Source organism: Somniosus microcephalus, chromosome 17 (assembly GCF_052327205.1).
Source record: "Somniosus microcephalus isolate GS21.2 chromosome 17, FLI_Smic_1.0, whole genome shotgun sequence".
Taxonomy (NCBI): Eukaryota; Metazoa; Chordata; class Chondrichthyes; order Squaliformes; family Somniosidae; genus Somniosus; species Somniosus microcephalus.
Genome location: NC_141003.1, coordinates 73,611,171 through 73,627,843, shown reverse-complemented (window position 1 = coordinate 73,627,843; position 16,673 = coordinate 73,611,171). Strand labels below are relative to the sequence as shown.

General features: G+C 48.7%; 1 protein-coding gene across 6 annotated transcripts in view; it reads right to left on the bottom strand.

Moving 5' to 3' along the window:
- Positions 1 to 16,673, bottom strand: part of plxna4 (plexin A4) — a 691,435-nt gene that overhangs the window by 103,849 nt on the left and 570,913 nt on the right. For all 6 annotated transcript variants that reach the window (XM_086010677.1, XM_086010680.1, XM_086010678.1 and 3 more), the window contains exon 17: positions 11,631 to 11,724. In XM_086010677.1, coding sequence (XP_085866803.1) covers positions 11,631 to 11,724 — 94 coding nt within the window. The remainder of the gene's footprint in view (positions 1 to 11,630; positions 11,725 to 16,673) is intronic.

Genomic DNA, 16,673 nt, shown 5'->3' with positions numbered 1-16,673 from the left:
CCAAAGAATTCATTATATTTGATTTGTTATTTATAAATGCGTTTGTTATTCTCCTATGAGGTTAATTAAGGCAGAGGTGTCATGTGTTGCACTTTAGAGCAAACCGTGCAAGTGGAGAGGTTCTCTCGTCCTCCCTGTTCGCTGCACTGTCTTTCGGAGGTGACCTTAAACCGAGGCCTCCGTCTGCAGCCTCTCAGGTGGACGTAAAAGTTCCTATGGCCACTATTTCGAAGAGGAGCAGGGGAGTTGTCGCCGGTGTCCTGGCCAATATTTATCCCACAATCAACGTCACTTAAAGAAAAAAACAGTTTATCTGACCATTATCAATCACATTGCTGTTAGTGGGAGCTTGCTGTGCGCAAATTGGCTGCCGCGTTTCCCACATTACAACAGCGACTTCACTTTAAAAGTACTTCATTGGCTGTGAAGCGCTTTGGGACATCCTGAAAGGCACTATAGAAATGTAAGTCTTTCATTCTTTAGTGTGAAAATTGACTGGAATTGGGTCCGGATGTGGGTTTATGAAAATGTGTCAATATACACCCCACGGTGCACTGCCTCACGCACCTCGCAATGCACTGCATGAAAATGTCATCAACCATTAAGAAATAACACAGAACAGAAAAGCTCGGGTTGCTGCTCCTGATCTCTATCCAGTGCCCCCTGTCCCCTGTTGGTGAGTGTGGACACTGAGTGAGGGCAGGGCTGGACTTGGCTATAATGGTTGTTCACGGTCGTGTAGTCTGCGGACACTCAAAGTCGGGGCGGCGGGGGGGGGTGAGTGTCAGAGGGTAAGAATGGTCAATAAGGCCGAGGTATTGGAAGGGTGGGCAGCACCCATGGCACTGTACCCTCCATGAGTAAGTGGCTTCAGGACAGCAGGGAGGGGAACACCTTGTGGTACAGAGGTTGCTGTCTGAAAGTGATCACTTGAACACCAAAGTTGAAGTAGAGAGTCAGTTGATGCACAGCCAGATATGAAAGTGACTTGTGACTTGCTCCACCAGTTTCCATTGAGCCGTGAGGTGCATTGTGCTGCTCCTAATGGCCTAAACAATGGGAAATGAGTGTGCAAATCTTTGCTGTAAAGAGGCGGTAATTTCACAGTAACAGCAGCCCCGTCTCATTCACGTCTACGGTGAGTGAATTAGGACATTGGCAGCTCTCCTGCCTCGAAATGGGAGTTTCGATTATAAATAGATTCCAGCATACATTGATAATGATTGAACAGAAGTGAGTTACAATGTGGGACAAATGAGCCAGGAATTGGTTTCAATGTGAATGCAGCCAGGTGGTGCCCGTGCTATTTGCTTCCTGTTATGCTGCAGTCTCGGGGCCAATAACACAATTACACTTGAAATAAAGACTCGCTCTCCCAGCGGAGACTACGGCGGCATGAGCGGAACAGGTTAACACTGCAGCAAAAACATGGGATGTAACGCTCGGAATATATGAGAACACAATCACGCCCAGGCACTGCATCTGGAATGAACTCAGACGAATCCATAACTGTCTAGGAGAGACTCTACACAGATACTAGATGCCAAGCCTGATATCAAACTGCATCCATCAGCACAAACATAGAACTAATGAAATCTACTTAATACAACAAGCAAGCTGGGCAGTGGCAGCATGCTTATTTGAAAATTGATAGCGTCGATTTCAACAGGATGTAATCACACCCCAGACTCAGAGAGTTGTGGGGATCGGGAACACTCGACCTGAAAAGGTGGTGGAAGCTGATTCCTTCAATAATTTTAAAAGGGAGTCGGACGGGTCCTGGAGGATGAGGAACTCACAGGGTCACGGACAAACAGTGGGACTGAGCACGACTGCTCTTTCAAAGAGCCAGCACGGGCACGACAGGCCGAATGGCCTCCTCCTGTGCGGTCAGTTTCTATGATTCTATGACTTCAACCGAAGCGAATCCAGGCTCCAGTGGCTCAGTGCAGAACTCAGCTATACCGACGAGGAACCTCCCGTGTCGAGGGTCTATGGCTTCGGCCAATACACTGACATTGGAACCGCAGTTGGTCTCAGAGCCCCTGCGCTCAAGGGGAGGGGTGGGTGGGGGGGGGAGGGAAGGTTTCCTGCTCCCGATTGCCGTCTGGTGACACCTGCTGGCTGCTGCGGGTTTGTAGAAGTCGGGCGACAGCTGGATCAAGCTTGGCTGTGACGGCCACCCATAGTCGTGCAGCCAGCCAATATTCACAGTCCGGGTGCGTGGATGACGAATGGCCATTTGGGCCAGGTACTGGTGGGCTGCTGGCAGCCATGGTAACAGCAGTTTGCATTTATATAGCACCTTCATTTGTAAAAACGTCCCAAGGTGTTTCACAGGAGGGTTATGAAACAAAATTTGACACTGAGCACATAATGAGATATTAGGGCAGGTGACCAAAAGCTTAGTCAAAGAGCATCTTAAAGGAGGAGAAAGAGGTTAAGAGGCAGAGAAGTTTAGGGAGGGAATGCCAGAGCTTAGGACATAGATGACTGAAGGCATGGCTGCCAATGGTGGAGCATAGAAAGCGGGGGATGTGCAAGAGGTCCAGTTTTGCGCTGGAGCCACCATCTCCCTACCTGACCTAAAAATTGCTTGACTCTGACATGGGGATAATGAGGAAGTGCTCCCATTCCCAGCACCAATATCCCTCACCTGGACGAGCACAAAAAGAAAAATTGCTACAAGAATCTCCGAAAATAAAATGTATTATAAAATAAAGGCCATGTTACCCAATTTGGAGGCAATTTTTTTTTGATGAATTCAGCAGGAACGATCTACAAAAACAGTTTCTGTAAATAAAGATAGCCATTGATTTTTTTTTCTTTCTTCATAATATGTCCATCATTTTCTCAGATAAAATGTTCTATACTTAATAATAATCGATCCGTACATGGTTCTGAGTAGTCAGGGCCAATAAGAGGACTCAGCTTCCACTCCCCTGCTGCCGCAGAGAGCTCCGCAGAAGGGAGCCGTCAGGGACAGGTTCCGTACATTTCAATTGTGCCAAATTTTAAATTGCTCTGTAATCTTACAGGCTATTTACAACCAATTTGGGAAATTGTGTAGATGGTCATCTTCAGCCGCTCGATACCTTTACAGCATTAGGTGCAGCCACTCATCTCTGTGCGCAGCGCGCTCTGAAAAGTCTCTCAGGAATCGGTGGGCCTCTCGGGCAACAGCCCAGCAGTTTTCATAGAATGATGCAGCACAGAAGGAGGCCATTCAGCTGATGGTGCCTGTGCCGGCTCTTCGAAAGAGCTCTCCAATGAGTCCCACTCCCCTGCTCCTTCCTTTTCTCCTGACTGTTGATGCTGGTGCAGGATTCCAGGACGACCCGATACCTTGCCCAAGGTCTACTCTTCATGTGTCAGCCTAGACGGCGAGTGCTGGCAGGCTATTCGGTCAACGATGGCGCCACAGCTCTGCCCATTCCACGATGCCCACAAGCACCTTCTTTCCAGCACAGGCTCACCTGATGGTAGTCGGGAGTGGGAACTCTGACTGATCCCACCCCCCGCCCTCTCCCCCTGACCCCATCCCGCCCGGGTTCCACCAAGTGGCAGGATTTAAAATTCCCCAATTTGTTTTTGTATTTTAAAAGAAAGACTTGGATTATGTCGTGCCTTTCACGACCACCGGACGTCGCAAAGCACTTTACAACCAATGAAGTACTTTTGGAGTGTAGTCACTGTTTTAATGTAGGGAACGCTGACGTTAGCCCATCCCTATCTAGCTCTAAAAACCACCTGATCAAATCTAGTCTCTTCATCTTTTACTAAACCTCAATCATATCATCTCAAAGTCTACACTGCTCCAATGAAAAAGTCCAACTTCCTTGAGTTGATGGTAAGAGTCCCAAGGTTAGATATCGAGGTTTTCTCCTGGGACTCGATATCCCCTGTGTTGTGTATTTTGAATGTGTATTAGAACTGTCCCACATGGGATACCGTAGTGGTGATTTGCAATGCACTATGGGAAATGTAGTGCATTGAGTGAAGAAGCACATTGTAAATAAAATGGCCGTTAACTAAACTCTCCACCCTGGAGTCCTTCTTAATTGTTATATAGGTAAGGGTATAAAACCCCTTGAGATACAACAAAACTGGCGACGAGGACGACGGACTTGCGCATCACTTTGCACTGGAATCAGTGATGTTTAAAGTAAGAAGTTCCTGTCTTTTCTTAATGGCGCGCCCGCAGTTTAGTGCTGATGCAATCGCCTCGTAAATGTGGCGGTTCGTGTGTTACACAAATAAGAAGGAGGAGAGTAACGATACAGTGAAACGAAGTGGAGGAAAAGGACTGTAAAGATTAAAAAAAGTGGAGGAAAAGGACTGTAAAGATAAAAAAAAAATAACAAAATGGCTATGCTAACCGGAGCGTTTGGACCATTTGATGAAACGGCGGAGCAATGGAGTGCTTATACAGAGCGTTTCGGATTTTTCGTGACTGCAAATGGCATTAAAGATGACGTGAAAGTGGCGACGTTCCTCAGTGTGATCGGAGCAAAAACATTTGGCTTGTTACGGAGTTTGATGCACCCGGATAAACCCGGCGCTAAGACATATGATCAGATTGTGGAAGTTTTGGAAACACATTTCGCACCCAAGCCGCTGCTGATTGCCGAGAGGTTCAGGTTTCACAAACGAAACCAAGGGGAGGGTGAGTCCATAGCCGAATATGTTGCAGTGCTAAAGAAGCTAACTGAGCATTGTGAGTTTGGTGAAACTCTAAATGACACTGTCCGTGATAGGTTTGTGTGTGGATTAAGATGTGAAGCAACACAGAAGCGCTTGCTCACGACTGACAAACTGACGCCTAAATCAGCAGTGGAGCTCACTGTGTCTATGGAGTTAGCAGCTAAAGATGCACAGCTGTTGGGGGCTGCAACAAGAGTGCACAGGGTAGCAGCTACACCGGATAAGCATGCAAGGGGCGCCAGAGAGTGTTACAGATGTGGAAGGTCAGATCATCAGCCATCTGACTGCTGGTGTAAAGATCTGACCTCGGAAATGTGAAAAGAAAGGACACATTGAACGTGTGTGTAAAGGGCAAAGCAAACAATCCTACACAGAGACACACAAAAACAAACAAGGAAACACATCCAACTGGCGTTCTAAAAAGAAAAACCTACACATGGTGAAACAAGAACAGGAAGACAGTGACACAGACTCTGATGGGGAGCTGAATCTCCATGTGTTAACGGTGAATGGAGGCTCTTCAGACTATGGAGTCACTCCACTACTAGAGGGAATACCGGTCAAAATGGAGCTGGATACGGGGGCCGCTGTCTCCTTGGTTTCAGAGAAGCTATTCAAAGAAAAACTGAACCACCTATCACTGACGCCGGCCAAGCTCATCTTAAAGACCTACACTGGGGAAACAGTCCCAATGCTGGGTAAGACGAAGGCCAAGGTGGAGCTTAATGGACAAACCGTGATGCTGCCAGTTTACGTGGTCAAGGGTGACTATCCATCCCTGATGGGCAGGCCATGGTTGGAGAAAATTCATCTGGATTGGGAAAAAGTGAATGCGGTGTCAGTCAAAGAGGCAGGGCTAGCGGCAGTGTTGACAAAGCATGCGGCTGTCTTTGACGGAGAATTGGGAAGTATGAAGGGGATTACGGTCAAACTCAAGGTGAAGCCTGACAGCCAGCCACGATTCCTGAAGGCCAGGAATGTTCCCTACGCCCTCAGACCAAAGGTGGAGGCTGACCTGGAGTGTCTGGTCAAGATAGGGGTCCTGGTGCCGGTTTCGCACAGTGAGTGGGCCACGCCCGTGGTACCAGTGATGAAGAGTGACGGCGCGGTTCGCTTATGTGGAGATTTCAAAGTAACAGTGAATCCTGTGCTCTCAGCTGAACAGTACCCCCTCCCCATCATTGAAGATCTTTTCGCGGGTCTAGCAGGCGGTCAGAAGTTTAGAAAGATTGATCTATGCCAAGCCTACTTGCAGATGCATGTAGAAGAGGACTCACAGAAGTACCTCACCATCACCACCCACAAGGGCCTCTACAGGTACTGCCGCCTACCCTTTGGTATAACGTCAACACCAGCATTGTTTCAGCGGGCTATGGACCAGATCTTAAGTGGCATTCCAGGGGTACAATGTTATCTCGACGATATCCTTGTCACAGGAAAGGACGACAACGAGCATCTGCAGAACCTGACGAAGACACTGGGAAGACTTGAAGAATATGGCTTACGCGTTTGCAAGGACAAATGCGAATTTTTCAAGCCATCGGTGGAGTACCTAGGCCATGTCATCGACACAGACGGCCTACACACAGCACCGTCGAAAGTGAAAGCCATTGCCGACGCTCCTGCACCTACAAGTGTCGGCCAGCTGCGGTCATTCTTAGGTCTCCTGAACTATTACGGAAAGTTTATTCCACAGCTGGCATCACTGTTGAAGCCATTACATGAGTTGCTGTGTCAGGGCAAGGCCTGGGCGTGGACGAAGGAGTGCGAAGCTGCATTCAAGAAAGCCAAAGCAGCTTTGACTGACCCCAGAGTGTTGACGCACTTTGACCCGTCATTGCAGATTCAGCTGGCCTGTGACGCGTCGCCTTATGGCATCGTCGCGGTCGTGTCCCACGTCTTTCCCTCAGGCGAAGAGAAGCCGATTGCATTCGTGTCAAGATCCCTGAGCAAGGCGGAGGTGAAATACCCGCAGATCGAAAAAGAGGCTTTGGGCATCATCTTTGGAATCAAAAAATTCCATCACTACTTGTTCGGAAGGAAATTCACCTTGCTGACGGATCATCGTCCTCTGACATCGATCTTTGGTCCACACACAGGAATACCCTCCCTGGCAGCGTGCAGGATGCAGCGCTGGGCGCTGATGTTAAGCGCTCACAATTACAACATCAAATACCGGAGGTCAGCAGCACATGGCAATGCGGACGGATTGTCAAGACTTCCGCTGCCTGTGCCCTCTGAAGGCTGTGAGCAGAAGATTTTCTACTTTGACATGGTGAGCAATGCCCCTGTCACGGCCCGGCAGGTCAAGAAAGAGACCAGAGTGGACCCTACGCTATCCAAGGTGCTGGATCGGGTGATGTGAGGAGATGGATCACGGGTGTCAGACGCACCACCTGAGCTCCTACCTTACCTGTCAAGAGGGGAGGAGTTGTCTGTCACGTCAGGATGCCTCCTTTGGGGCATGCGAGTGATCATACCACCAAAGCTGCGGAAACATGTCCTCAACAAGCTGCACTCAGGACATTGTGGTATTGTCCGGATGAAGGAGCTGGCACGAAGCTACTTCTGGTGGCCCGGTCTGGATCATGAAATTGAAGTTGAAGCGAAATCATGCCCATCATGCGAGACAACGAGGGATACGCCAAGAGCAGCGCCACTGCATCCATGGGAATGGCCGGCAACACCGTGGCAACAGATCCATCTGGACTTCGCGGGACCAGTGGAAGGAGCGATGTTCCTGGTCGCGGTGGACTCCCATTCCAAATGGCCGGAGGTTGCAGTAATGTCCATTACCACTACGGAGAAAACCATCGAGACTCTGAGAGAGATGTTCGGGCGATTTGGTCTGCCGGAGCAGATCGTAACCGACAATGGAACACAGTTCACATCCCAGGAGATGGAGGAGTTCCTCAAGAGCAATGGAATCCAGCACACATTCTCCGCACCTTATCATCCATCCACGAATGGATTGGCGGAGAGATTTGTCAGAACGCTGAAACGCACGTTGAAAGCGGCAAGAAGTGATGCTCCTCTAAAGCAGCGCCTGAATGCTTTCTTGCTGAAATACCGAAACATGCCTCATGCTACGACTGGAGCATCTCCTGCTTACCTACTCATGGGAAGGCAGCTACGGACACGCCTTGACCTGCTGAGGCCAACGTCCACAGAAGCAGTGGTGCACGCCAAATCAGCAGGATCAAGTCAGCAGACGAGCTCAGAGGTCCAAAGAACGACACTTTGTGGTGGGGGGCAAAGTCCTCACGCGTAACTACACCACCCCGGAGCGGTGGGTCCCGGCTGCGGTCATTCAAAAGACGGGCCCCGTTTCATACCGAGTCCGCACCGGAGACGACCGAACATGGAGACGGCATGCAGACCAGTTACTGCCAAGACAGTCGTCACAGGTAACCCAAGAAACAGAGGATCAAGGACCTGCTGGGGGCTCCAGCAGGAACTGGTCGTCCAACCCTGAGACGGTGGCACCATCCACTCTTGTGCCATCGAGGGAGGAAGCCACGCCTGCAGGGTCACGGGAGAGCCAGCCAGAGCCTGCTCCTGAGACTAGGCGTTACCCCCAAAGAGAAAGGCATCCTCCAGAGCGCCTTAGTTACAGTTAGTGCTAACCTGTGTGCATGGGGCAGAATAATCCCCAGGGTTAGCGGAATGTAGAGGCAGTCTACCCTCTCTTCCAAAGTTATAGTCATTTTCAGTTATTCTGTTTTGTGGACATTCTATTTTAAGGGGGAGGAAATATGTTGTGTATTTTGAATGTGTATTAGAATTGTCCCACATGGGATACCGTAGTGGTGATTTGCAATGCACTATGGGAAATGTAGTGCATTGAGTGAAGAAGCACATTGTAAATAAAATGGCCGTTAACTAAACTCTCCACCCCAGAGTCCTTCTTAATTGTTATATAGGTAAGGGTATAAAACCCCTTGAGACACAACACCCTGACATCTGAGGTGATCAAAACTGGACACTGTATTCTAGACGTGGTCATATTAACAACAACTTGTGTTTACATAGAGCCGTTAACATAGTAAAAATGTCTCAAAGTGCTTCACAGGAACATTATCAAACCAAATTTGGCACTGAACCACATAATGAGAAAGTAGGATAGGTGTCCAAAAGCTTGGTCAAAGATGTAGGTTTTAAGGAGCATCTTAAAGGAGGAGAGAAAGGCAGAGAGGTGGAGAGGTTTAGGGAGGGAATTCCAGAGCTCAGGGTCTAGGCAGCTGAAGGCATGGCCGCCAATGGTGGGTGAAGTAAATCGGGGATGAACAAGAGGGCAGAATTGGAGGCGCGTAGAGATCTCGGAAGATTGTAGGGCTGGAGGTAGGGAGGGGTGAGACCATGAAGGCATTTGAAAACAAGGATGAGAACTTTAGAATCGAGGCGTTGCCGGACTGGGAGCCAATGTAGGTCAATGAGCACAGGGGTGATGGGCAATGTTCCCGCTAAGGTGCACCGCACAGTAATCTCCAGTCCCCCACAGGCCACTCACCAGCTTTGACACTGTAAATACAGCGCATGCGCAGAAGTTTAAAGGGACCGCACATAGAAGAAAGGAGCAGGAGTAGGCCATTCGGCCCCTCGAGCCTGTTCCGCCATTTAATGAGATCATGGCTGATCATCCAAACTTAGTACCCTGTCCCTGCTTTCTCCCCATATCCCTTAATCCCTTTAGCCTAAAGAAATATATCTAACTCCTTCTTGAATATATTTAATGAATTGGCCTCAACTGCCTTCTGTGGTAGAGAATTCCACAGGTTCACCACTCTCTGGGTGAAGAAATTCCTCCTCATCTCAGTCCTAAATGGCTTATCCCTTATCTTTAGACTGTGACCCATTAAAAGAAACAGGCTGCGCAGAACAAAGCACAGCTCACAGGGAACATTGGTGATGGGTGAATGGGACTTGGCGCGAGTCGGGATACGGGCCTTGTATAAGATGGCTGTAGAGACCAATTTAAAAAAAAACCTCCACTACTACATCTGCCTGAACCCGAGGCCTTTTTGGTCTGTATGGGCCACCAACATTGCAAGTTAATACATGAGCTATCGGGTGAGCAGCTAAGTAGTTCCGGGGATGCAGGAATGGCAAGCGAACAATGCAGGGTTGGGAAAAACCACTTTTGACTGATAGTCAAATACCCTTGAGATGTGCCCTCGTATTTGATGAGCGTGGTTAGCCAATAATATTGACGCTGTAATCCCTCCACTGAGAGAGTCGTTCAGTGATCCGAGACTTGCTCCAGACTCTGACGGACACTGCTCCCAAGTAGGGAGATTTGGTCAATTTATCGTTTCTGTAACTAAGCGGCTGTGTTGCCAAGAGGACCATGTTCCCTTGTTTGATGATGTTTCTCACATTGTTGTAGCAGAGTGCGTACATTTTTCGGAAAGGAAATGGGATAGTTGCTTGAGAAAGAGCAATATTAAAAAGGATGTGGGAGAAATTCAGAGAGTGGGGTCGGACTAGGTGAGTCATAGACAGAAACACTGGGCCAGAGTTGTTGGATCTGATGGCCTATACCTGTGTGGTAACACTTTACGGTTCTATGACTTATTCACAGCTCACTCCAAAGAGGCTGGAAAATGCTCCATCTGATCTGTTCCATTTATTTCACAGGTACTCATTGAAACTTATAAAATTCTAACAGGACTAGACAGGCTAGATGCAGGAAGGATGTTCCCGATGACGGGGGAGGCCAGAACCAGGAGTCACAGTCTAAGGATAAGGGGTAAGCCATTTAGGACAGAGATGAGGAGGAATTTCTTCACCCAGAGAGTGGTGAACCTGTGGAATTCTCTACCACAGAAGGCAGTTGAGGCCAATTCGTTAAATATATTCAAGAAGGAGTTAGATATATTTCTTAAGGCTAAAGGGATCAAGGGATATGGGGAGAAAGCAGGGACAGGGTACTGAATTTGGATGATCAGCCATGATCTCATTGAATGGCGGAGTAGGCTCGAGGGGCTGAATGGCCTACTCCTGCTCCTATCTTCTATGTTTCTACTCACAATCAATTTGTCCCTTTGGGAATTTTTAGCCATAGATTCTTTATTCCTGCTTGAAACTTTTTACAAAACACCTCTACACCGATTATATCACTGGTTGTATATCTGTCAAAGGGAGTGGAAAACCTATTTGAGCAATTAAAAAGAAAGACGTGCATTTATACAGCGCCTTTCACAACCTTACGATGTCCCAAAGCGCTTTACAGCCAATCAAGTACTTTTGAAGTGTAGTCACTGTTGTAATGTAGGAAACGCGGCAGCCAATTTGCGCACAGCAAGCTCCCACAAACAGTAATGAGATAATGACCAGATAATCTGGTTTTTTTAAACAGTGATGTTGGTTGAGAGATAAATATTGGCCAGGACACCGGGGATAACTCCCTTTGCTCTTCTTCGAAATAATGCCATGGGATCTTTTACGTCCACCCGAGAGGGCAGACGGTACCTCGGATTAACGTCTCATCCGAAAGACGGCACCTCCGACAGTGCAGCACTCCCTCAGCACTGCACTGCAGTGTCAGCCTAGCTTTATGTGCTCAAGTCCCTGGAGTGGGTTTTGAATCCACAACCTTCTGACTCAGAGGCGAGAGCGCCACCTACTCAGCCAAGGGTGACACCTGTAACTGACAACTAGACAGCAAGTAACGATTGCCGACATGGTGATCTACTCTGTGCAATAAGCAATTACAGCCATATTGCCACGCCTGCACTGCCAGCTGTACATTCACCGCCCACATATTCCCAGGGACTACGTCCTTTAGAGAGGAGAGCAGATCTGTATCGCTACAGTGGGCAAAGCACCGCAGGTTTAATGGCTCCGCGGAGGACGTGTGATAAACATTGCTTACGTTTAGATCATAACGCTCCATCCCCACCCCCAATTATCTCGACAGTACGTACGTTGATTGTTTCCACGCCACTGTGCTTGGCCCGGATTTTAGGATTCTGGATGATGTCCAGGTTTGTTCCCCATACCATCAAAGGTGTGCTCCCACTGAGAAAAAGAAAGGGAAAAGAAACTGCTTCAAATCTACAGTTAACACACAAACAGGTCATTTTTATATTCATTCTCAGGATATGTGCATCACTAGCATTATTTATTGCCCATCCTTAGTCACCCTTGAGAAGGTGGTGGTGAACTGCCTTCTTAAAACACTGCAGTCCGCGTGGTGAAGGTAATCACACAGTGCTGTTAGGGAGTTCCAGGACTTTGACCCAGAGACGATAAAGGATCTGCAATTATATGTCAGGATGGTGTGTGACTTGGAGAGGAACTTGGAGGTGATGGTGTTCCCGTGCACCTGCTGGCCTTCTCCTGCTAGGTAGTGGAGGGCGCGGGTTTGGGGGAGGTGCTGCCGAAGAAGGAATGGCAGGCACTGTGATTACCGCCATGTTTGGTTTACCAGCCGTGCGACCTCTGTCACTCGCGGCACTTAACTCAACAGGAATGAGATAGTAAAGTCCGAGAGGGTGAGTACATAATACAGCACGGAAAGAGGCCCTTCGGCCCATCGTGTCCGCACCGGCCATCGAGCCCTGTCTATTCTAATCCCATTTTCCAGCACTTGGTCCGTAGCCTTGTATGCTATGGCGTTTCAAGTGCTCATCTAAATGCTTCTTGAATGTTGTGAGGGTTCCTGCCTCTACCACCCTTTCAGGCAGTGAGTTCCAGATTCCAACCACCCTCTGGGTGAAAAAGTTTTCCCTCAAACCCCCTCTAAACCTCCTGCCCCTTACCTTGAAACTATGCCCCCTGGTTATTGACCCCTCTACTAAGGTGAAAAGTTCCTTTCTATCTACCCTATCTATGCCCCTCATAATTTTGTACACCTCAATCAGGTCCCCCCTCAGCCTTCTCTGCTCTAAGGAAAACAACCCCAGCCTGTCCAGTCTCTCTTCATAGCTGAAGTGCTCCAGCCCAGGTAACATCCTGGTGAATCTCCTCTGCACCCTCTCCAATGCAAGCACATCCCTCCTATAGTAACCTTATGCTGCTCCTGTGCATGTTCTAGATTGCCTGCAGGTTGAGTCAGCCATCATTCCTAAAGAGGTTCTTCAAGGAAGAGAAGGGCAGGTAGAGAGGTGGAAGGGTTTAAAGGAGGGAATTCCAGAGCATGGGACCTAGGCGGCTGAAGGCACGGCCCCCAAATGGTAGGGGAAAAGGGAGGGGGGAAGTACGCAAGAGGCCAGAGTCAGAGGGGTGAAGAGTTTGGAGTATGGGAGTTGTAACGCTGGAGGAAGCTACGGAGGTAGTGGAATAGAGGCAGTCCAGCGGAGGATACTGTCTGAGCGGACAGCGGAGGTGGAGATCACAGTAAGACTCAGAAGCCAGTGGAGAAACGGGGCTTGGCCCAGGACACGATTCCACAGCAGAGTACAGCTGAGAAGCCAGCAGTGCACTGGAACGCAGTCCTGAAGCCCAACGGAAACAACAGACACCAAACCTTAATCTTGTTAAATGACATTTAAAAAAAAAAAAAATTTTTTAAGTGAAATGTTGAAAGCTAAGAGAGAAACAAATGGTGGAGCTGCAATGGAACACAAGCTGAACCTGCTGCTCAACGTCAATCGGTGGAGAAACGTGGAGCGCAAACAGGTGGACAACAGCACAACATCCTGCACAAAGTGTGCAGCTGGGGAGGTAATTCAGCTGAAACTGTGAGCCAGGATTTGCCTGCTGCCAAGAATCGATGCAGGGATGAAATTCAGAGCCTGCGGAACAGATCAATAATGCAAACTGAGGAAGGGAAACAAATTGTTGGCTGAAGGAGGACCTGAAACATCTGAAGACCTGCCATGTCAGCTAAACAAACTTAAAGAGGGAGTCTCACCATCAATCCATCATGCGACTATTGCAAAGGATTGCCGTTAACTGCCCATTTTCTGGTCAATTGGTCCGTGCTGGGGAGTTTATCATTTTTCTCTTCATATTTAATGTTAGTATCAAGCACTCCCTCAGGTAGCACGAGTTACATGTCCCTCTTTACTTTCCCCCAACAGCACCTTAACCCTAACGCAACACAAGCCATTGTACTGCCCTATTGGACTTAGTCCTTATTGGTCCTGAATTACTGGAGTCTACTAGGAAATAGGTTGAGGCTGTCTTGAACTCATTTCACTTCAGTCCCTTCTTCAGAGGCAATGTTAACCCATCAGACTGGGCTGGATTGTTCACCGTGGTGAAAGTTCAAATATGTGGGGGCTAAAGTTAAAAGAAAAAAGGAAGTTAAGAGTAAGAGGGGAAACCAGCTGACACCTTGGCACCCGAAGGTTAATAGAGTTGTGGACTAGGTTACCAGGGAAAGCTACTGAATCAGGTGCACAAATGGGTTCCAGAGACAACTAGATGTGTTTCTAGGGGCTTGAGGGATAAGGATGAGTGGGGCTGAGATTAATCAAAAAGGGATGGACTTGTTGAGTCAAAAGGCCTTTCCTTCTCTTAAAAATTCTGTTCTGGACAGAAATGAATTAAAAAGACGTGAATATTGATGAGGATTATTGACGAGAGTTAAATTTTTTTGAAGGGTTAAAGAACTATGGATCTTGGTGACTAAGGAGGGAGATCAAGCAGAACACCCACATTTCTTTATACAGATCATGTTTGAAGCAATTGAAAGTGGCCATTTTTTATTTATGACACGGGACAATGGGAGGGAGGCATCGTTGAACAAGCTCCCATCCACACATGAGCTTTGCTTTCCATCAGGGTCACTGATCCAGAGCAGGGTCCCAGGTTCCTTTCTCCCCTTCCTAGCCTGAGGACATTAAGGCCACGCTAGCTGAGATCAGTTAACACAGCACAGGCCAGGCACTGGATGTGGGACCTTGCTGGTCTATCCTGCTCAGTACCCATTGAGTCCCAGAAACAGGACCTCTTCAAAACTTCATAAGCCAAGTTATTCACAATATATATTAATGATCTAGACGAGGGAACTAGATGTAATATCTCCAAGTTTGCAGATGACACAAAGTTGGGTGGGCGTGTGTGCTGTGAGGAGGAAGCAGAGAAACTCCAGTATGATTTGGACAGGTTGGGTGATTGGGCAGATGCATGGCAGATGCAGTATAATGTGGATAAATGCGAGGTTATCCTCTTCGGTGGCAAAAACAGGAAGGCAGATTATTATCTGAACATTGGGAAAAGGGGAAGTGCAATGAGACCTGGGTGTCCTTGTGCACCAGTCGCTGAAGGTAAGCATGCAGGTGCAGCAGGCGGTTAAGAAGGCAAATGGTATGTTGGCCTTTGTAGCGAGAGGGTTTGAGTACAGGAGCAAGGATGTCTTGCTGCAGTTGTACAGGGCCTTGGTGAGACCACACCTTGAGTATTGTGTGCAGTTTTGGTCGCCTTATCTGAGGAAGGACGTTCTTGCCATGGAGGGAGTGCAGCGAAGATTCACCAGACTGATACCTGGGATGGCAGGAATGACGTATGAAGAGAGATTGGGTCGATTGGGCTTGTATTTGCTAGAGTTTAGAAGAATGAGAGGGGATCTCATTGAAACTTATAAAATTCTAACAGGACTAGACAGACTAGATGCAGGAAGGATGTTCCTGATGGCGGGGGAGTCCAGAACCAGGGGTCACAGTCTAAGGATAAGGGGTAAGCCATTTAGGACTGAGATCAGGAGGAATTTCTTCACCCAGAGAGAGGTGAACCTGTGGAATTCTCTACCACACAAGGCAGTTGAGGCCAATTCATTAAATATATTCAAGAAGGAGTTAGATATATTTCTTAAAGCTAAAGGGATCAAGGGATATGGGGAGAAAGCAGGGACAGGGTACTGAATTTGGATGATCAGCCATGATCTCATTAAATGGCGGAACAGGCTCGAGGGGCTGAATGGCCTACTCCTGCTCCTATCTTCTATGTTTCTATGTTTCTATGGTACAGTACATCATCGGCCTAGTAAAGGAGGAAGATCTTCTAACATAATAGCAGGTGGCTTTCCCAAAGTAACGTCAAATCTCTCAGAAATGGAGGTAGACCACACAGACCCATCGACAGCAGTGAGCTTTCTTTTGACAGTTGCTGCATTAGGTCTCAAGTTGCAAAAACCTATTGGGCAAATTGAAGCCACTGTAGCTGTCATCCATTCGTTGGAACATCGCTAATCCTGGAGCTGCAGGTCATGGTGCAAGCAAAGGCTTTCACATTGACAGCCCATCACCTCCAGAGAAAGTAACTAACACAGAGGAACTATTGGAAGGTGGGCGTTAGAAGCCTGAAGAAGCATCTGTCAGTGAGATTACACTGGCATTTAAACATAATTAGGATGGGACTTCAGTTTGAGAAGGTAACGGACAGGTAGTGTGCAACTAATTTAAGAAATACATGCCAAGATGTCAGAAGGCAAAAATCCAGACAGAGAGAGATGGGGGGAGAAAGAGTAGAGGGCAGAAAGTGAGATTGAGGAAAAGGAGGGAAAAAGAAAAGGGAGAGGCAATAATAGAAAGAGATAGAAAGGGTGAGAGACAGGGAGAGAAAGAGAGAGAGGTGTAAAGAGAGAGAAAAAAAGAGCAAAATACAGTGTGGAGGAGAGCGGAGAGAAAGGAAGATGGGGAGCGAGTTAGCCACAGGTAGACAGGCATGCAGAGAGAGAGTGAGAGAGATAGAGGGGGGAGGGAGCGGGGGTGGGGAGAGCGGGGGGGTGGGGAGAGCGGGGGGGTGGGGAGAGCGGGGGGTGGGGAGAGCGGGGGGGTGGGGAGAGCGGGGGGGTGGGGAGAGCGGGGGGGTGGGGAGAGCGGGGGGGTGGGGAGAGCGGGGGGGTGGGGAGAGCGGGGGGGTGGGGAGAGCGGGGGAGGGGAGAGCGGGGGAGGGGAGAGCGGGGGAGGGGAGAGCGGGGGAGGGGAGAGCGGGGGAGGGGAGCGCGGGGGAGGGGAGCGCGGGGGAGGGGAGCGCGGGGGAGGGGAGCGCGGGGGAGGGGAGAGCGGGGGAGGGGAGCG